The sequence below is a fragment of the Chelonoidis abingdonii genome, chromosome 22 (genome assembly GCF_003597395.2).
Source record: "Chelonoidis abingdonii isolate Lonesome George chromosome 22, CheloAbing_2.0, whole genome shotgun sequence".
NCBI lineage: Eukaryota > Metazoa > Chordata > Testudines > Testudinidae > Chelonoidis > Chelonoidis abingdonii.
This window is the reverse complement of record NC_133790.1, coordinates 13,739,264-13,762,001: the sequence shown is the minus strand read 5'-3', so window position 1 is coordinate 13,762,001 and position 22,738 is coordinate 13,739,264. Positions and strand designations below refer to the sequence as shown.

At 45.3% G+C, this 22,738-nt stretch overlaps 1 protein-coding gene across 1 annotated transcript in view; it reads right to left on the bottom strand.

Moving 5' to 3' along the window:
* Nucleotides 1–6,093: 6,093 nt before the first annotated feature.
* MMP17 (matrix metallopeptidase 17) overlaps nucleotides 6,094–22,738 on the bottom strand; it is a 109,906-nt gene continuing 93,261 nt past the window's right edge. Inside the window, exons 6-10 of the mRNA XM_032805989.2 lie at nucleotides 22,524–22,623; nucleotides 18,979–19,061; nucleotides 13,927–14,079; nucleotides 10,185–10,442; nucleotides 6,094–8,861 (exon numbers count right to left, since the gene is read on the bottom strand). Of these exons, the coding sequence (XP_032661880.1) occupies nucleotides 8,530–8,861; nucleotides 10,185–10,442; nucleotides 13,927–14,079; nucleotides 18,979–19,061; nucleotides 22,524–22,623 (926 nt within the window). The 3' untranslated portion in view covers nucleotides 6,094–8,529. The remainder of the gene's footprint in view (nucleotides 8,862–10,184; nucleotides 10,443–13,926; nucleotides 14,080–18,978; nucleotides 19,062–22,523; nucleotides 22,624–22,738) is intronic.

Genomic DNA, 22,738 nt, shown 5'->3' with positions numbered 1-22,738 from the left:
CACTCTAGAAAAAGGCACCCAACATAGCTCCATGGGAGTCTGATCCAAGACTCCCATCGATTTTCCAATGGTATTTGCATCCAGCCCCAAAGGGCGGGGGGGGAGGGGGGAGAGAGGGAGGGAAGGGGAAATAGCAATGCTAGCTCAAGGAAGTCTGCAAACCAGGAGGGGAATGTCTCCTTCCCAGCAAAGTATAAGAACTTGTGATGGCGAGAACACAGCATGGAGTTCATATCCGCAGTTAGGCTCCACATACAACCTTGGGTGGTCTACACTAGCGGGCAAAAATCGACTCTAGATAACGTGCAAATTCAGGCTTACGTAATATAACGTAAGCGGAAGTCAAGATATAAGATGCGGATTACTGCACCCGTCCTCACTAATCAGAGGCGCGCGGGATCGATGGCACGCGGCTCCCCTGCTCGTCGAGTCTCCTCGGAACTCCATTGGGGTTCGGTGGAGTTTCCAGAATCCGGTGATATAAGCGGCGCATCTGGGAATCAGATATATCATGGTCTAGGTGAGAGACGACGATATAGTCGTATCCCCGAAGCAATTTGATTGTAACCCCTGATATGGCGGTTAGGTGTAAGGACATTAGCCCTTGCTGTAGGCAACCAGCTATCAGCTAAACACAGGAGCGTGAGACTAATGGGGCTGAGCACTTTCAAAACAAAAGTGGGTTGGTAATGTTAGAAAGCAATGGCCCATCAAGTGGCCTAAGGCAAGAAATAAAAAACAAAGTGGCTTTTGGGCTGTGGCTCAAGTGAACCTTGCCTGTGAAGGAAAATGCTGTCCTTTACATTGTGGACTCTCTCAGCAGGAAGCAAGCTCTCACAGACGCCTCCCAAGCTTGTTTATTACCGATTTCCAGGCCCATATTACATGCTAGTCTGTTCTGATCAAGGGTGGGTTTTTTGTTCTCCTTCTGCAGCAGCCCCGCAGACTGGGGGGGGGGATATGACCGAGCAGCCCAGCAAATGGTTTGCAAGAGAAATTCAAGTTGTTTTAGCAGTATGAGCCAAACGGATGCTGCAGAGGCCTGCTTCCGAAGTCCTGTGGCAATGCTATTAAACGAGTCGTGGCATTTGGGGAGAAGGGAAGGGAGTGATTTTTGTGAATGCCTCATGTTAATAAACTCGATGCTGCATGTGCCAGGGGCAGAGAAATATAAACATGTGTACCCTAAGAAGCTGCTTGGCATAACCCACACCTGATGAGGGTCCATATGTAGCAGCTGCTGAATTGACCAGTAGCATCAACCATTTTGACAGAATGCTCTTGGGGGAGAATTGTTTACCAGCTCTGGATCTCTAATTCAGTCCCTTTAGGTGCCCGTCAAGCTCTCAGTTGTACACGCCACTGGAAACTGGACTTTAAGAACATAGATATGGTGCATAATTGGGTCAGATCCATGGTCCATGTAGCCCAGTAATCCCTGTCTCTGAATGGCCAGTCGTGGATGCCTTCTGCGAAGTTGGAGGCTTAGGGACACGCCAGAAAAACAAAAAAAAAAATGGGGGTTTGCATCCCTGACCAACTTGCTAATAGCCATTTGAATGGAACCTGTCCTCCATGGAAGTTATCTAATGCTTATTTTTTTGAACTCAGTTATACTTCTGGCCCTTACAACATCCCCTAGCAATGAGTTCCACAGGTTGACTGTGCGTTGTGTGAAGGAGGACTTCCTTATCTTGTTTTAAACCTGCAGCCTATTAATTTAATTGAGTGACCCTTAGTTTGTGTGTTATGTGAAGGGGCAAACAGCACTTATTCGCTTTCTACATATCGGTGATGACTTTATAGACTTCTATCATCTCTTCCCCTCCCCCATCTCTTTTCTAAGCTGAACAGTCCCAGTCTTGTATGGAAGTTGTTCCACCCCTCTAATCATTTCTGTTCCCCATCTCAACACCTTTTCCAATCTGAATGTATCTTTTTTGCAATGGGGTGTCCAGAACTGCATGCAGTATTCAAGGTGTGGGTGTATCAGGGATTTATATAACAGCATTATGATAGTTTCTGTTTTATTATCTATCCCATTTTCCAAGCTTTTGTGACTGAACATCAAGTGGATGTTTTCAGAGAACTATCCACAATGACTCCAAGATCTCTGTCTTGAATGGTAACAGTTAATTTAGATCCCTATCATTTTGTATGGATAGTTGAAAATATGTTTTCTGTTGTTTAGTACTTTGCACTTATCAATATTGAATTTCACCTGCCAGTTGGTTGCCCAATCACCCAGTTTCATGAGATCCCTTTGTAGCTCTTCATAGTCAGGTTTGGACTGAACTACCTTGAGTAACTTTGTATCATCTGCAAACTTTGCTGCCTCATTCTTTGCACCTTTCTCCAGATCATTTATGAATATGTTGAACAGCAACAGGTCCCAGTACAGACTCTTGGGGAGACCCTGCTATTTACCCCTCTCCTCTGTGAAAACCGATCATTTAGTCCTACCCTTTGTTTCTTATCTTTGAATCAGTTATTGATCCATGAGAGGACCTTCCCTCTTATCCTGTGACTGCCTACTCTGCTGCAGAGCCTTTGGTGAGGGACTTATCACAGTAAAACCACCAAGAACTAAACAATCTGGTGTAGCTGTGTGGACATTGCTCCCCGCAAGCCACAGCATTCCGTGAAGCCCTGAAAGAGTTAATATAACCCATTTAACACCACATTCACTTGCCCCAAAATGGCACCAAGTGTGTGAGAGTCACCATTTAGATTCCTTATCTAGCTTCCCGTTAGGCCACTAAAAGACACCAGCCCATTCAGTGCCACCATAGTGGCTAGTATGAAGAGAAGAATTACTTGGGAAGGGGGAGAGAGAAAGGCCGATGACCAAAAGACTTTGGAAGAGATGTTTCATCATTTAAATTCATCTGGAAGTTAGAGGAAACTGGTGCTACTTTTTGCTTTTTTGGTTTTTTTCAATAAAGAGTATCTTCCAGGAAATATCATGGAAGAGGCTCTTAGGTGAATTTTCAAAAGTAATTCCAATGTTGATCTCAGTGGGAACAGAGGCAGGCCAGGGCTTGTCNAGGGGGCACCTGTCAGAGGGACCATCACTTGAAGAAGAATCTATGAATCTATGAGAACCCATGGGCTTTAGTGCCGCCCCACAGAGAGAAATGGTGCAGAATCCATCTGAGGGGAGAAGTCCTTCCTAAGGAATGATATTTCAGGGACGATCTTACCTGATGGAAGGACCCACCACACACATTTTTTAAAAAAAGAATATTTAATGGTTTAACAGGTTTCCATGAAACGTGTTCACATCGAGTGTCCTGTAAAATCACGCTGCATTATAATGTCCTAAAAACAGTCCCATTTTGCAAATCACTGTGAATACTTAAAAATGCAAACAGTAGATGGGCAAACACAAGGTGACCATTTGCTTTTTTTAAAAAATTTGTCAGGATGCAATTGTGTCCTGTTCCCACTCTAGAAAAAGGCACCCAACATAGCTCCATGGGAGTCTGATCCAAGACTCCCATCGATTTTCCAATGGTATTTGCATCCAGCCCCTAAGGGCGGGGGGGGAGGGGGGAGAGAGGGAGGGAAGGGGAAATAGCAATGCTAGCTCAAGGAAGTCTGCAAACCAGGAGGTCTCCTCCCAGCAAAGTTCAGATCTTTGTGATGGCGAGACACCAGCAGTTCTATACAGTTAGGCTCCACATAAACCTTGGGCTGGTCTACACTACGGGCAAAAATCGATCTTAGATACGCAACTTCAGCTACGTAAATAACGTAGCTGAAGTCAAATATCTAAGATCGGATTACTCACCCGTCCTCACCGCGCGGGATCGATGTCCGCGGCTCCCCATGTCGATTCCGGAACTCCATTGGGGTTGGTGGAGTTCCAGAATCAATATAAGCGCGCTCGGGGATCGATATATCATGTCTAGGTGAGACACGATATATCGATCCCCGAGCAATTGATTGTAACCCGCTGATATGGCGGGTAGTGTAGACATAGCCCTTGCTGTAGCACTAGCTATCAGCTAAACACAGGAGGTGCAGACTAATGGGGCTGGCACTTTCAAAACAAATGTGGTTGGTAATTTAGAAATCAATGGCCCATCAGTGCCTAGCAAGATAAAAAACAAAGTGGCTTTGGGGCTGTGGCTCAAGTGAACCTGCTGTGAAGGAAATGAGCCTTTCATTGTGGCTCTCCAGCAGAAGCAGCTCTCACAGAGCCTCCCAAGCTTGTTGATTACGATTTCCAGCCCATATTACATGCTAGTCTGTTCTGATCAAGGTGGGTTTTTTTGTTCTCCTTCTGCAGCAGCCCCAGACTGGGATATGACCAGAGTAGCAGCAATGTTGCAAAGATCAAGTGTTACAGTATGAGCCCAAACGGATGCTGCAGCCTGCTTCCGAGTCCCTGTGTCATGCTATTAACCGAGTCCTGGCATTTGGGGAGAAGGGAGGGAGTGATTTTTGTGATGGCTTTTAATAAACTCGATGCTGCATGTGCAGGGCAGAGAAACATAACATGTACCAGAAGCTGCTGGCAAACCCACACCTATAGGGTCCATTAGCAGCTGCTGAATTACAGTAGCATCACCATTTTGACAGCTCTTTGGGGGTAGAATTGTTTACCAGCTCTGGATCTAATTCAGTCCCTTTAGGTGCCCTCAGCTCTCAGTGTACACGCACGGAACTGGACTTAAGAACATAAGAATGGTCATATTGGGTCAGATCCATGGTCCATGTAGCCCAGTATCCTGTCTCTGATGGCCAGTCGTGGATGCTTCTGGCAGTTGGAGGCTTAGGGACACCCAGAACATGGGGTTGCATCCCTGACCAACTTGGCTAATAGCCATTGATGGACCTGTCCTCCATGAAGTTATCTAATGCTTTTTTGAACTCAGTTATACTTCTGGCCCTTACAACATCCCCTAGCAATGAGTTCCACAGGTTGACTGTGCGTTGTGTGAAGGAGGACTTCCTTATCTTGTTTTAAACCTGCAGCCTATTAATTTAATTGAGTGACCCTTAGTTTGTGTGTTATGTGAAGGGGCAAACAGCACTTATTCGCTTTCTACATATCGGTGATGACTTTATAGACTTCTATCATCTCTTCCCCTCCCCCATCTCTTTTCTAAGCTGAACAGTCCCAGTCTTGTATGGAAGTTGTTCCACCCCTCTAATCATTTCTGTTCCCCATCTCAACACCTTTTCCAATCTGAATGTATCTTTTTTGCAATGGGGTGACCAGAACTGCATGCAGTATTCAAGGTGTGGGTGTATCAGGGATTTATATAACAGCATTATGATAGTTTCTGTTTTATTATCTATCCCATTTTCCAAGCTTTTGTGACTGAACATCAAGTGGATGTTTTCAGAGAACTATCCACAATGACTCCAAGATCTCTGTCTTGAATGGTAACAGTTAATTTAGATCCCTATCATTTTGTATGGATAGTTGAAAATATGTTTTCTGTTGTTTAGTACTTTGCACTTATCAATATTGAATTTCACCTGCCAGTTGGTTGCCCAATCACCCAGTTTCATGAGATCCCTTTGTAGCTCTTCATAGTCAGGTTTGGACTGAACTACCTTGAGTAACTTTGTATCATCTGCAAACTTTGCTGCCTCATTCTTTGCACCTTTCTCCAGATCATTTATGAATATGTTGAACAGCAACAGGTCCCAGTACAGACTCTTGGGGAGACCCTGCTATTTACCCCTCTCCTCTGTGAAAACCGATCATTTAGTCCTACCCTTTGTTTCTTATCTTTGAATCAGTTAGTGATCCATGAGAGGACCTTCCCTCTTATCCTGTGACTGCCTACTCTGCTGCAGAGCCTTTGGTGAGGGACTTATCACAGTAAAACCACCAAGAACTAAACAATCTGGTGTAGCTGTGTGGACATTGCTCCCCGCAAGCCACAGCATTCCGTGAAGCCCTGAAAGAGTTAATATAACCCATTTAACACCACATTCACTTGCCCCAAAATGGCACCAAGTGTGTGAGAGTCACCATTTAGATTCCTTATCTAGCTTCCCGTTAGGCCACTAAAAGACACCAGCCCATTCAGTGCCACCATAGTGGCTAGTATGAAGAGAAGAATTACTTGGGAAGGGGGAGAGAGAAAGGCCGATGACCAAAAGACTTTGGAAGAGATGTTTCATCATTTAAATTCATCTGGAAGTTAGAGGAAACTGGTGCTACTTTTTGCTTTTTTGGTTTTTTTCAATAAAGAGTATCTTCCAGGAAATATCATGGAAGAGGCTCTTAGGTGAATTTTCAAAAGTAATTCCAATGTTGATCTCAGTGGGAACAGAGGCAGGCCAGGGCTTGTCTCTTTTGAAAATGGCTCCCTTAAAAGTGTTTTACTCTGAAAATTGACATTGCGGGGTTCCATGGTGACTGTCTTTCACTGGCTCTAGACTTAGAGTGAGTGGAAAATTTCTAATTTTTAACACATTGTTTTGGGTCCCAACCCCCACTTTCCCCCAGTGAAATTGTTGATCACAATATTTTTTGGGGGGGGAGGAGGTTTCCAAGCAGTGTAATTCAACACCAAAGTTGCTCAGTTTACAGTTTAAAGGATTTTTTAAAATCTAGTGGCCCTTCAAGTTCTCCTTGGATCTGAGAGTCAAGCTAGTTCCTTCTCACTCACAGGAAGAAGGGGTTATTTACCTGTACAGTAACTGTTGTCCTTCAAGATGTGTCGTGTACATATACATTCCATTGATGGCATGCGTGCATGTACACAAGCACACGTGCCTCCCAACTCAAGTACTCTGGGTGCACACACTATCACTGCAATGTACACAGTACAAACTCACTTAAAGGAGAACCGTGATCTCAACATGGAGGTAAGGTGCAACTAGAACAGGTAAAAGAAACTGAAGGAAAAAATGGTGAAAAGTTTTTCATCATTATTTTTGAATTCTGAAATTTCATCCAGTCTTCAAGTTCTTATAAACTTAATCAAGCATCCATATATTAGACATTTCAGCTAGCTCTAAAGTTTGTCTAACGTATGTGATGGATGGGAAAGAGGGGAGAGAGGTTTTGTGAAGATTTCACTGAACATCTTTCACTCTTTTTTGGCTCAAAATTCCAATAACATTTTTGATGGAACGTGTGAAATTTAAACCATTTCAACCAAACATAGGAGCCCCACATATGTACATCTATAATACACTTCCTCTGAGCCACGGGGACAAGTGTTGGTCCAGGAGCCAGAAAGAACCTAGCTTTACTCTCTGGTCCCATGTAGAGTTTGGGGACAGTTAGAAAACCATCTTTTTACCTGTGAACTGAGCAAACTGGATCTGTAAGTGAAAGAGAGACAAACATGGAATTTTGTCATGTCATTTTTACAGAGCAAGATCCCCACTTTAAAACAATTAATCCCCTTCTTTCTCCCTTAGTGTATTTCGTGGTGCCAAATTAAACAGTGACAGTGGCATATAGAATAACCGATTCACAACCGATGATATCATAATGGCATCTGGCTGATATAAGAAGCCATCGAAAAAGAAGAACTTGCTATTTGAAAATACATTTAAAACTAGCGTGTGCATCCACAGTTCAAAGTTTAGCCCCTCACAGATCCTTCAAAGGAAGCCTTAAACGAATGTGATTTTTGTATACAGTGATCAATCATGAAATGCATCTAGAATAGAATTTACGAGAGCAGAAAAGTTAGATGCATGTGGATTACACTGGTTTCGTGTGTGTAACTGCATCTCAGCCGAACGACTGTACTCAGTGCTTATAACAGCCTGCTACTTGCTCAGAGCTGAAAGAGCTACTCTAGCTCGAGCAGTCAAGATAGGAGGAGATTGATACTGGCTGCTGACCATGGTATCTATGTTTGTATGGCTAAGATTTAACAGAGAAGCCCTTACATTTAAACATCTGGAATCAAAGGTGACCTTCACGTCCTTTATACAGGCAAATATGTTTCTGATCTATAGAAACTGGCATGAGTTAGCTTGACATCAGCTGGCAGTGTAGATTTCTTTGTGAAATGTACCACTTTTCAGTCAAGCCCAGTACAGTCAGGATGCCATTCTATCTCATACATCCATTCAAGATGCATGTTACATTACTGAATGTCAGCACAGCTGTTGTATCTTTCCCATAGCCTTACACCACGGCTGCTTTTGTTCCTGGAATAACAATGGGGCTTCACCACTATCTGGTCTGTTTTCATGAAACCAGAGTCGCCTTTCAATGTATCCAGGCCTTCTCCACTTGGCAGTTCTTACACACCCTGAGTGTTACATCTCTATGGAACCTTTGTAACTAATATTCAGCAATGTCTTTATTCTTTAGCTGGCTGGGGGAATAAGAAGGTGCAGAACCCACAGTCCATTATTAGATCTTTAACTAAAAAATAAAAATAAACCCAGTTCACTTCTCATGGAGAACTTGAAACCTTCGCTGCCATGTTCCTAGGCATGTTTGTTTCAGCTGTAACAGTGTAGCATGGTGTGATTCTATCCACCACCAGTCCCTGAAGCACCGCAGCGCCTTCTCGTCCATGTTTTTGGATGTCATAGTGCTGCGCAAGCGACTGCTGCTGTCCACACGCTTGCTAGCACAAGGCTTGCTGAGAGTCTGAGCGCCAGGCGGGCCGAGAGGGAATCTGAGGAGGAGGAGGTGCATGAGCAGACCTCGTAGCCGTTTTCCGAACGGCTCTCGTCGTGCTGCCCGTGATTGGAGCGCGCCCCAGTCCTGCTGCTCCCTGACGAGTCTGGAGAATCAGACTGCATATCACCACACACCAGCCAGTCTCTGGCAATGGACTGAGGGTAACCAGGTTCTGCTTCCAGGTCATTGTCCAACACTTTCCAGTACTCCTTGCCCCTGAAGAAATAGGTTGCACCTGGGGAAAAAAAAAAAAAAGACATGTAGGGGTAGCAGGCATGAGCTCTGGGAGGGGCTCTCTGTCACTTGTCTCCATGGCAGCACACCCAGCGGGACACAGCAGTAACAGCTACTTATTAGACATGCTTTACACATCAAGCAGCGACACACGTCCTGTTACTAAGCTGATGGGAGCAAACACAACTCCACCAGGAGTCATGGAGTTTTTGTCCACTTGCACCTGTTCACGACAGCACAGTAGGCAGGGACATGGTGCCACCTGTTTGTTTACAGGGCTGGCTTTTAGCCTATGCTACTACAGTGGCCAAGTCGGGGGGGTCTGCCACACGCACGACTCACCAGCCATGGTGCCAAAGTCCCAGTTATGGTGGGGGAGGAAGATGAGCAAAGCCTCACGTCTAACTTGACAGAAGGGCCTATATGTTGATGTGCCTCCTAAAGCTGGAAGTGTCACCCTCAGCTCCGAGTCTAGACATACCCCAGACTGACAGTGCAAAAAACGCGAAGAATCTCCTATCCTATCAAAGCACCAGTGAAATGGGGGTAGCAGAACAGAGTTACTTTCCCTAGAATTTGTCTAGGATGCTGGAACACATGCTCCACTTTTGCAAAAATGCCCTGAGGTGACCAAAGTGATCAGGAATTTATTGTTATGTCCAAAGCCCCATGTCCTTTAATATCATGTGGCGCGTTGGTTGGTATTGATACTAATGTATGCATACAGCACAGTTTTGACAGAGAGCAGAGTGTCCTCAACATATCTTACTGCGGTTTTACCTCTGAGGTCTCCCACACAAGGTCTTCCTTGTCCAGTTACTGAGCAACAACTTGCAAGACTGACCACAAGATTTTTGTGATAACATCGCTGTGTCTCATTAAGTAAAACTGCATCATGGTGAGATTTCACAGCTGTACTCACAAGGTCTCATGAGAACTCCAGTGATAATTGTGCAACACTGCTGGAATAGCGTGTTAGGTTCAGTCTACACTTTAAAAGTTTTACTGACATAATTATGTTGGTAAGGGATCTGATTTTTGTTTGCCAGAACAGTTATGCTGGTAAAAGCCCTATTGTAGATGCAGCTACACTGGGATAAGACACTTTATATTGCTATCGCTTATTTTCCTTTACTGAAACAGAATACGCTACATGGGCATAAGCGCTTTTATATTAGTATAACTGTGTCTGCACTAATGCCTTTGTTTCATCTCCAATTTAACTAGGCTGATCTAGTTAAAGCCACAACACTTTTAAGTAAAGACAAGGCCTTAGGTTAAAAAAACCCAAAACCGAATTCTGCTAAAGCTAGCACTGACTCACCATCTGACCATCTCATTGCGTCATCTAACATGCTTGGAATGCCCTTCCACAACGTGGTCTCGGAAGGATAGCCGGGATCCATCCTCCGCTCATGGTCGTCATAGCGCCAGTAGAGACTGTCCTTAAAGAAATAAGTCTTGTCATTGTGGGCCCAGGAAAAAGCAGCGTCGATGCCTCCCGGTGGCAAGCCAAAATCCGAAATTGGCCGAGGGTATCCTTCCTCCACGTTATTGTCTTTGAACACCCAGTATCTGTCTCCTGCGGAGAGGAAATAGGCAGGTAGAAATATAAATTCTGCTTCAGGTGACTGTAGTAAGTGAAGGCCCTGTTAAAGGCCCAGTATGAGGCCTAAGCTAAAGTAATGGTCAAGACTTTGCTAACATAAAGCAAAGTTAAGCTGTGAGCCAGAGGCAGGCTCTGCTCACAGAAGCTGGCAAGGAAAGAGCTGATGCAAGAAGATACATACCTAAAAGGTACTGAACACTAGAGATCAGAACATTCACATACTTGCACATTCCACACAGATAACAAGGAACAGACTGACCCATCCCAATGACGGGGCAAAAGGGTAAAATGATGGATAGAGTTGTTTTGATCGAACCAATCTGTACAAGGGGAGAGGTGGCACCTTACTACGTAAAGGGGTTGTACCTTACTGCGTAAAGGGGTTGCACCGCAATATGTCAGGAGTGATGCGTAACTTGTTTGCACCTGTGTATAAGAATGCATCCCTGGGGGAGTGTCTTTGTTCGGCCTAGGAGGCAGTGGAAAGTCCCGCCACTAACTGAGCCGAGTCCATTGACCATGGGTACATATTCGTAGTATGCTCGGTAGACTAAGTAATCTGTGGAGAACTACTACTGTATCCAATACGGCAATAAACCTGGCTGACGTGCCTTAGTTACCTTCTAGACCTGTGGTCATTGGGGGTTTCTTCGGTCTGCTGTGTCAGCTATCTGCGCAAGCTGGGGCAGCACATAGAGGGAACACACGCACGCAGCCAAGTGTACCAACATGGAGAGAGCAGAGCAACACATCGTACATCTGACACACACCTCTGACAACAGTGACACTCCATGATCTGCTGCTGTGACAATCCCTAGATTCGAATCACGGCACTCCAGAAGGGAACTACAAACACAACACCTGCTGAGGATATCTTCTTGTGGAAAATGCTGTTTGTGTCAACTGCCACTGTAACAGACAGCCTTTGCTATTTGCGCTGGGGGCATTAGGTCCCAGAACACAGACATGTTGATTCTGCTGTTAGTCTGAGGCTCGTCATCTGCGGTTATGCCATTAATTTCCCACCGTTCATCCTCTTTGATTCTCCCACAATAACTGTAGAAATAAAAAGTCACACACAGCTTTCGAGGGCCAATGGAGAAGTTTTGTTCGTAATTCATCTTTTAACACTAATGCATGTATGCACCACTTTTGTAGCAGACTCCCCAATTTCTGGCATTCATTTCAGTTTAGATTTGAAAACCTGCACATTGGTAGGAAGACACATGGCGTCAAGAGATCTATCTATTTGGGTACTTATATGCCTCCATACCATAGTATTGGGGAATCCATGCAGTCATGCTCTAGCGCAGGCTCCTATGTGCACAGAGGGTACAAACTGCAAGCCCTGCGCTCAAAGGAGTGAATCTGGCCCAGGATGTATCATTGGACCTATGGTGTTTGCCTCTCTGATATTGTTCTTTCAATAGCCATATGGTTGGGCAGGGTCCTTGAGGAGTACATGTGCGCATTTTGGATTTCTCCATCTGAGAATAATGCTTCGGCAGTATGTGGGGACCTTAAAGCTTTAATGGGTGCAGAAGGGGTGTGTGGATCCATTACTGAGGATAATCCATTTCTGCAGCCTCACCTCTACGATCAGCACTTCCAAAATCAATAATTTACCACACACAAAGCGGACATTATAGACGCAAAAGCATTCCAACCGAGAGAAGCTAGACAGCAGCTCCCTTTCGAGTTATCAAGTAGACCAGCTCCCTAAAAGCACCCAGACTCAGTTTCAGTGCTGGGTGCAGTAATTACACAATGGAAACACAGCCACAGTTTTGAGTATGGGAACTGCTAATTAGTTAAATTCAAACTAAAAGAGCAACTATGGGCAGGCATAATACCAGGAATGAACGGCCTGAGGTACATTTAGTTCTTCCGTGTAGGACACTCAGAAGTATGAACCGACTAATGCCTAATCACTAGGGTGGAACATAGTTACTGAATTACTGTCATGAATCAGTGCATTGAACACAGAAACAGTTCACCTAAAATCATATGCAATTGGTACCAGGGCTAGATCCTGGCTCTTCAGCTCCAAAACTCTTTGAGCTGAAGGAACTCTAACCTTAGCTAACACTACTAGTAAGGCCTTTCTGCAGCCTAGCTACTATAACCTCACCTCAGGCACTGATGCACCAGCCAGCAATTTCCATCAGTGCCCCAACAACACTGAATGTTTCATGTTTCATAGCGGATGCATGCAGTATGGGCTCAGGGTAGCCCTGTTAGAGTCAGAAGAATTAAAATCCATCTTCACTCATGAAGTATAAAGGGAAAGAAAAAGAATATGCGGGGCTGGAGCATATGATTATGAGGAGCGGCTGAGGAAACTGGGATTTAGTCGGCAGAGAGAGAGTGAGGGGAGATTGATAGCTGCTTCAATTACCTGAAAGGGGTTCCAAATTGGATGGATCTAGACTTTCTCAGTGGTGGCAGATGACAGAACAAGGAGTAATGGTCTCAATTTGCAGTCAGGGGTGTTTAGGTTGGATATTAGGAAAAACTTTTTTCACTGGGAGAGTGGTGAAGCACTGGAATGGTACCTAGGGAGGTGGGGAATCTCCTTCCTTAGAGGTTTTTAAGGTCAGGCTTGACAAAGCCCTGGCTGGGATGATTTAATTGGGATTGGTTCCTGGCCTGCTTTGAGCGGGGGGTTGGACTAGATGAAGATCTTTCAATCCTGATATTCTATGATTCTAAGAATTGTAGCACTTGTTTAAGAAAAAAAAAAGCAGTTCGCTACTCCAGCTGGTCCTATTTGAGAAAGTGAATTTTTTTCATTTTTTTTTTAAACCAGACATCATTATTTCTTTTTGAGTGGCTCTAATAGCAGCCTAATATGTATTAGCCTTTCAATGGTGGGTTCATGGCAGCTTATGACCCAGGAGCTCAGCGGAACACCTCAGCATACACACTTGGGACCGGGGGTGGCTCTATGTTCTTTGCTGCCCCAAGCATGGCAGTCAGGCAGCCTTCGGCGGCGTTTCTGCAGGAGGTCCACCAGTCACATGGGTTTGGTGGCGTTTCTGCGGGAGGTCTGCCAGTCACGTGGATTCGTCGGTGTTTCTGCGGGTGATCTGCTGATCCCGCGCCTTTGCGTACTCACCACTGAATTACCACCAAAACCACGAGTCCGGCAGACCTCCCATAGGCATGCCGCTGAAGGCTGCCTCACTGTCACTCTCACAGCGACCGGCACACCACCCCCTGTGGCTTGCCGCCCCAGGCATGTGCTTGCTGCGCTGGTGCCTGGAGCCGCCCCTGCTTGGGACCCTCACATTTCATCTGCCACACAGGCTTATTTGTCCAGCATGGCAAATTCCATTGAAAGACACCAAGTTCCTCCTTGCCTGCAGGACTAGTGGAAGTTTAAAGCTACTAGATACTAAAGCCACAGATACTAGCAAGAGATGTGTGGTCCCTTCAACAATGTTTTTACTCTTACCTTTGAAGAACACGATCTTGTGGTCATTGGTTCTCTCGTACACTGCATCCACACTGTCCATGTTGAGGGGGAGACCCCTCCAGAAACGGTGGATCTGAGCTGGCTGGAGGGAGACCAAGTGTTTATTGCGAGTCAGTCTCCAGAAGTACTTGCCTAGATGAATACAGATTGGACATTAATGAACCACGCCATAACATCCCTTTGCTAGGAGGAAAAAGCTGTGGGTGGAGACCGGGGATAGTAGAAAACAAAGTACATAAGGTGGGAACTATGAAACTACTTGCTTTCTTTTATTCCCCATCCCTTGGATGGCTCCCATATCCCTGACACTGAGCCACTTCCAGACTCTGCATTACAGTCACTGTCCTTCTGTCTGATAAATGAATCTTTTACTGCTAAGAGCATCCGTGCTGCTCCAGGGAACATTCTGCAAGGAGACAGGAGATATTTCCTCTCCTTCCCTCCAGGGCTGAATATGCTGCCTCAGCATCATTACCACCCAGCAACTGAGCACCTGAGACCAAAGAGTACTGAGGCAGATAAAACCAGGCTAGATCAGACCACAGACTAGCCCAACAAGTGATAGTCTCTGAAGAGACAGAAGTATCTGGAGCTTTTCCCTCTCCCCACACTGCCAATTGCTTTAGCAAACAGTGACTACTACTGTATGTTGCTCTGCTATTACTCTGACCTCCAAGTGTTTGAATATTTTGCACAACCCTCTTCAACCAACCCATATTGTGTACTAGGAAAAGGTGATCTGAAATCCAGTAGCTTTTATAAAGGGGTAGGAATGGAGGAGTGAGAGGAATAAAGAAAAAATACAGAGAAAGAAAGGAAGAGCTGAAAAGGAGGCACAACTGATGTATATTGTGCACCATTCCAAGATGTATTGAAAAGGTGGCCTCCTTCTCACCCAAAATGTTATGACGAGACAAATTCTCTGCTGATGTAAAAGGGCACAGCTCCAGCGACCTCAGCGAAGCTGCACCCATCTACGTCAGCCCTAGGAACTGGGGCTCGGCAAGAAATCACATTGATCTTTCCTTCCCATCCCAACCAATGTTTGTTGAAAGGGGAACATATTTAAAGCTGGGATATTCAAAGGTGCATCAGACAGTTACATTACCAAATTCCATTCATTGGGAGTTGGGTACTTAATTGCCTTAGGCACGTTTGGAACTCTCCACCTGAATTTCTGTGGTTTTGCAGCACATTCCATGAATGCATGTTCCCCTGGGATGTCTATAGCATGAGTTCTGAGCTGGAGGAAGCAGGCTGATTACCTACCCTATCTCCCCTCAGTCTCCTCTCTAGTACCCCCATTCCCAAGAAGCTATTGTTGTGAGGTTACGCATATCCCTTTTGGCACAGCAGGGATCCCCCTGGGAAATGAGCAAGGTCCAAGACGTTTCTTCAGCTTTGTTTTTAAGACATTCAACGACATTTCTACAGAGCTGGCAGACTGTGACACCAACTTTCAAAATTTTATAGAAATTGGATCTTAGCCTAATAATGGAGGAGACAAAACTCCAACACTTAAACATCTGCAGCGTGGGCATTTTTTAATTATAATTATAAGGATTTATATCACATACTTATTCTTCTGCTGCATTTTGCCTATTTGCTCTATATGGCTGAAATCTATGTCTGAATAATACATTCAACTGTTAGGAAAGGCAGTAATTACAAATTCTTTTAAGATCATTACAAATCTAGTATTCAAACTGTGTGGCTGTTGTACATTTATGGAAACACATGTAATTAAATAAAGATGTTCTTTGCATCTCAAATTAGGCTTGAACTGGAATATGCCAGATTTTCATCGTTTTCAGAAGAAATATGGTTGGCATAATTGCTTTGTTAATAGGAATGTATCGAAAGTTAAAAGCACTCAGTGCTAATTTGACATAACTGGAGAAACCCCACCACTGTGTATTATTTAGCCGCTCTCTTTCTTTCCCTATTGATACGCTCAGCAGGTGTGCGGCTGCAAGAAGCCAGTTTTCAATCTGAATTCGAAGTCAGGAAAAAGCTGATTTCCAAGAGGCCATTGGGAGCAACAGAAATGTAGCAATTTAGGTAGCAGTGAATTCTGAATGCAATGGCTCCCATTTGCCCATGAAGCTCATGTTATCACCTCACCGTGGCCAGGTCTGCCTGCAGAAGCGCTGCACTGACTCTGACTATCCCCAGGCCATCCTGGGCAAGAATGGTAATTAGCGTAGAGAGTGAAATGATTTCATTTATGGTGAGAGAGCCTGATGTAAGACCAGCCCAAGCCTGGCAGATTGAAATGTAAGCATGAAAACCAAGGTTAAGATGAACCTTCCTGACCTCCCTCAATTCATAGAGATCGTGATAAGTCCCCATTCATGTGGGTGAAGGCATTCTGCTTTTTCTGATGCTTGGTGGTTTTGATTCCAGCTGTGAAATGCTCTCAGCCCGCTGGATGCCTCTGGCAACATTTCTGTACACACTATATAGGTGGGCCAAAGTTTAAAGCTTGGGATGCCTAAAGTGAGGGTCCTAAATCAAAATGGGCTGATTTTCAGAAGTCCTGAAACTCTGCAATTCCATTAAAGTCCACAGGAACGCTGGGTAACTGACGATGCACTCTGCATTTGAACTGCACCAGTTGGAGGGACTGCACAGAAACCTGCCCCCTATGCGATGTTACTTAGGTTTCATATGACTGTTTGGTGGTATTCTGTATGTGGTTCTGACAAGTTGTTGCCTCAGAATTGGGACCCGCCCAACAAGAAGTGATAATTAATTACTTCAGTCCAATCTATAGCTTTTGAGCGAGATCCTGAGCTAAGGTAAATTGAAATCAATGGAATTATGCCAGTTTACGCCAGACCTGCCTATTGACATCACTGAAGCTATGGAGATTTACATCAGCTGAGGACCTGGCTAATTGATGCCAATGGAGCTATACAGATTTCTACCAGCCAAGGATCTGGTCCTTTAAATCTGCCCTTGTTTTGCCAGAAGAAACACACATGTGACAAATATACGCCATAAACAAACTATGAGGAGGATTTCTCTCTTGGTTTTTCGTTCTAGTTCTCCTCTCCTAACTCCCTTTCTTTCTTGCTGCCTCGTTGGAGCCAGCAGCTGTGTGCAGGAGTGAGAAAGAAAAAGACGTCTGCAGAGAGAGTGCCCCATGGCGTGAACATTATCTTCTGCTTTGTGCTGCCTCAGCGGCACAGGCATCTTCAAATGCTTTTGTTCATTCCCTCTTTGGATGCCCTCCCTCCTTCCACCTGGTAGTGACATGTTTCAATGGAGATGCTGTAAACTCTCCTGATTTCTGTTTATCATCTCAGTGAGGAGATGCCTTTCTTCTCCCCTAGGAGATCAGTTGAGTCAGTTCTGGACAAACGATTGTCGAAGAAGCATTGCATCACAGTGGCCTCAGTCGGAGACCTTTCCACCTCAAAGGCAAAGAAACCCCCAGGAGACCATGCAGAGAAGGACTCGGTACAGCTGAGGAGACACTAGCAGGATTCTCTTAGACAGCCTGTCACCCCTGGACATACACTGTCAGCAACTGTTCAGTAAACATGGAACCAGACGGTACTGTAATTTTGTGCGTCTGTTGTCGTCTTTGGATGATGGTGCATGCACAGCCTGTGGAACCAGGAACGTGACATGTGGGCGGAAAGAGAAGTTGAAGGCATTCTGGACAAAAGTCAAAGTGATCTGCGGCTGTTCTCTCAATCCTCAGAAGGACCCAGATTTGTACTTTGATACTGCAAATGCCAGTTTCAGTTCGGCACTTTGAAATCCTGGAGAGTCTGGCTGAACAGCTCAAATAGTGGCATAGCAGACATTGATGATATCCTGTCTCTAACAGTGGCCATTGAGAGCTGGTTCAGAGCAAAGTGTAAAACCCCCATAACGGGCAGTTATGCAAAAACATGACTGGGGGCAGGATGAAGGGGGAAAGAAATGGAAGTTTCTTCTGAGCTCCAGGCAGTCAGTGATTGGCTGAAGTCCTGAAGGCCTTACCACCCAATTAGTGTAACTGCAGATGTTCTTACAGTTTACATACATTCCTAATCATTCATTAGAATCCTATTCAATTCTTTGCCTCTTTAGCTTCTAGCAGCAGTGAATTCCATAGTTTAATTATGTGTCAGTTTAAATTTTATTGTCTCTTAATTCCACCGGATTTCCCCTTCGTTCTTGTGTAAGCAGAAGTGCCTGATTTACCGTTCAGTACTGTGTTTACCACAACGACCCTCATTCACCTCCTCACTAAAAAAAGCAGGCCTAATTTAGGCTTTGTCTACACGGCTGTGTTGCTAAAGGTTGGGCAGTGTAAATGCTGCTTGTCAGCACTTTTGTGGACAAAATACTTCCGCTCCCTATGAGCGGGGTTTGCGTTGTCGACAGGAGAGCGCTCCTGCCAACAACGAGCTGTTTACACAGCCACTTGCCATGGCAAAACTTTTGTCTTTTGGGTGGGGGGCAGAAGGCTTTTTTAAGCACCTGTGAACGACAAAAGCTTTGTCGTTCAATTGGCAGTGTAGACAAAGCCAGTCACTCTCCACGTTTCATTGTCACCAACGCCCGTTTCTAGGTCTCTTCTATGTCTGCTGCATCCTTTCTGAAAATCACTTCTATCCTACTAGTTTCGAGCCAGGTGGTGATCCTAACGGCTCTCATTTACACCAAAGCCTCTTTATACTGCTCCAGCAGGACCTGAAGGTGGGTGTAGGTAGAGGGTCTTAAAGTTCTGAGAGCCCTTTATGCTGCCCCAACGGTGTAAAGTGGCCTCAGTGTGAATGAGAATCAAGTCCTGGCAGGCAGCTCTGGAGCAAACCCAATACTACTGGATGTGAACCTGGTGCTGCAACCAATACCCTGACTCCATGCCCTGGACGTCTTGGCAAAGCAATCCCTCTTCTGGAGACCAGGTTCAAAGAGAAGAGTAGACTGCACGGTTTGCATGAATGGAGTCCAGCTGTGTAATGCAGAGCTACGTGCAGCTTTGGCTTGGCAAAGGTCACCTAAGCTGTTATGCGGAAAGCAGTTGCTTACCTTTGAAGAAGAAAGCCTCGCCTCTGATCTGAGCCACAGCGTCAAAGTGAGTGTTGCACCTGTTGGGCATATCTCTTCTGAGCCTGCAGAAAGACAGCACTCATGTGAGCAGCAGCCCCACTCCTGCAGCAAGGAGCAGGGCTCTCCAGCTTCCCAGGACTGGACACTGCTCCCCCAGGCAAGCAGCAGTTCCACTCTCCCTCCTTGCACTGGCTCGTCTGGCTGAAGACAATTCCTCAGTGCACACAGACCTGGGATCTGCAGCCCTGGGCTGTCGAGATGGAGAGGTTCAATGGGACATGGCTGTAACTAGGAATGATGCAGAAGGTCACAGAGGCCTAACGCTTGGTGGGTTCCTGCTCTCACCCCCAAATCAGCCCTGCTGTGAATCCAGCCTTGTGCAGGGGATTTTCCAAGGCAGAGGCTCAGCAAAGCTTTTCTGGACAAACGGCAGCTTTAAGACAGTTTTCTCTACAAAACGAATCCATGGCAAACACAACCCTCCCCTTTGTACGTGAGATCATCACCAAGAGCCAAGGAGATGGGAAGCTAGATTCTGCTCTCTGTAGCACCTCTGGAAAGCCAGAGGAACTCCAGTGTAGGCAAAGCTATTACTCCAGCTTCACTGGGGTGTGTCTGAGAGCCCACCTGGGCCCCCTACCCGGGTACAGCAAGATACTCACTGAACAAAAAGCACAAAGGCTGACAAGAGTGACTTCAGCAACCAGGAACTCTGGACATAGACTCTGAGCTGCTGGGGGTCACAGCCGCACCATGAGGCGGTAACAGAAACCAAATAAAGGGGGTCATTGGGTCAGATGGTGAATGCCCAGATAGTGACTGGCCTGGCTGAGATCCTGTTTTAACAAGGTGTGTCGTGGGGCCACGGGGGGTATGAAGAATTTAAAGAGTAACAAAGCCCTTGTACAATGATTGATAGAGAGCAAAGAAAGGATTTGTGAACCGTATACAGATCAGATGCTCTTCATGACAGGGAAGCATGAATCTAATTTGCTTTTAGAAGAACTTCATATCAGACTGCTGGCACTGTCCTTCTCAACTTCTCAATCCCTACATAATACACGTGCCACATGTCTGAGCCCAACCAAGACTTCACCCTAGTATCTGAGCACCCTTTGACTCCATAAAACAGACTTCACGTTAGTAATACAGTGCTGCGTGGCCAAGGGGAAGAGCCAGCTCCCTTCTTTCAAAGCATCATGGCAACAAACACAACTGATACAATTGTGCCATTAGAAATGTAACAAATCTTTGGGTTTCTGACAATACCGTTACTAGCTAAACAAAACACCTGCCCCAGAGGAGTTGGGATTAGAAACCTTGTCCTTCAGCTCCGAAAACATAGATCTCAGCCACCTGACCTGAAGGAAAATTCCCTTTGCTGGTAGTAGTAGGTCCCTTATCCCCTCTGTGGTTCAGTCACTAGAGGATGGCACGCACGCATGCACAGAAAACATTATGTGGGATTTTCTTTAAATGGCAGGAGAGAAGGAATCTGCGACCTCATTACAATGACAGCTTTGCAGAGGGTATCTAACTAAACATGACCAATACAGCACCCAGCCCACCCACACTGTGAGGAGGATGAAATCTCCCAGCATGAACCTCCTTGTGCTTTCAGACTTTCCACCCTACCCTCCAGGGGCTTTATCAGGAAAAGCCCACTGCATGATTCTGACCTGGGTCAGTAAATTGATGGAATTATCCCATTGCAGGGCACATCTTAAATAAAGCATTGTCCCCACATCCCCACCGTCTGACAGCCCTACCAGCATTCAGGAAACTCTCCATAGAAAGGCTCTTGCTCATCCTCATGGTAAAAAAAAAAGAATATCCTTGTATGCTTCCAATGATCACCCTGCTTCTAAGGAACAAAGCAGAATTCTAAAGACGTCACTTCAGTTATCCAAGGGACCCTCCAAATATAACTAAGCCCCTGAGGCCATGCTGGGTTGCATCAGCTGCATAATCGTAATTCAAGAATTCTGAGTGGATTTTACCAGCAGAGAGAAGGCTTCCGTGCTCCTGATATGCTGCCCAGACCCGTCTTGCCTCATAGATTTATCTACTCCTCTGCCTATTCATTATTCAAGAGACACTTGTCAAAATTCAAATCCTGTGTTAGATCCTCAGCTGGTATAAACTCAGTGTATCCCCATGGAAGTCAATGGATTTATGCTAATTTACGCCAGTTGAGCATCTGGCCCCATATATTTTAAAAACAACCTCTGCCTGAGTTCTTAGCAACATCCTCAGTTGTTAAAATTAAAGAATTTTAAAAGTCTAATTGACTTTTCACCCTGATGTTATTTCGATTACAGCTCTGCTCTTCCCCCAACTTAAGAGTGTGAAACTAGACTTGTCAATTTCATACTCTTTCCAGTGAGTTTCATGATCTGATTCTCCCAGTGTTGATGCCAACATTGAAGAGAAGTGCTTCGTACATAAAATAAATGGTCTCATTTAATTAAAAACGTCATGAAGATATTTTTACACACAGTAGACCATATTTGCCTCTTGTTTGAAATACACACAATAAAGCCTAGATGTTCACGTGTGACTAGCGATTTTGGGTACCCAACTAGAGCAAAAGTAAAGGACCCCAGTTCTCAGATGGTGGGTGCTCAACACTTTCTGAAAATCCAAAAGGAAATATAAGGTTTGGCCCAAATCCAAAAGGATAACTTACATTAAATCAGTGGATGTTAGGGGCAGAATTACCTTTGTGGATCTGGGCCTTTGCCAATTAGCCAGCTCTTTAAATAAAGATACCACGCACACACAAGCATAGGTGAGGGTTTGGATACCCAGGAAGAATCACATTCATCTTGTCCTTTTTCCTTAATAAGCAGCACTTTTCCCTTTTCTACAAAATCCCCCAGCACACCCTTATTTATGTTCTAGTCCTGAATTAACATCTCATTAAGCTTCTTACCCACACTGGTTTTATCCTTGGGCCACTTTTAACTCTTCTGGACGCACATTACACAGAGATTGATAGTAACAAAGAATGCAAACAGGACACCAGTGGCCAGAATGAGCTGGACCTCAGTGGCCTCAGTGATTGAACCACAGAGAGGATAAGGGACCTCAGTGGTTCCCATGTTGGAAGAATTAGCACTTTTGGGGAAAGCACCGCACACGATTATTCAAAGGTTCTTGCTAGGAGCCACTGCACTTCACACACCTACCCCGACCAAGCAAACAAGGCTGTTCTGGAGCTGGACTCAGAATCTACACTCAGAAATCTAGTGGGTCCCCAGGAGAGTGAGCCCTGTATGTAGAAATCGCTCCTTTGGTTCCCTCCCCCTTCCCAATCTGAAAATCCCCAACCCCATGGTTGGTAACTAGCCATGATTTGGGTGGGGAGGGAACACATATTGGAGTGACCCCTCTGCCCACTTCTTCTGGCTTTAACTCCCTGCTGCAACCACAGCTGAAGGGAAGTATCCACCCCATGGTCTGAGAAGACACCCATGCTTCAGGTGACTCTTCACAAGGATATTGGTGGCACTTCTGCTTACTGCACAGTGGAGCGGTTCTCTGGCAGCTCTGGCAGAATAGGGTGATCGTCAGTTCTGGTTACTTCAGGCTTGGCTGTTGGGGACACAGAATCCCTGACTCCTAGGAATAAAGACAAGGAAGCATTAGAGGGCACATCACCACCAGTAGCTAGACAGTGCATCCCAGAGAAGAGCTGTCTTTGTGAGCCATTGCCGATGAAGTGAAGCATAAACCC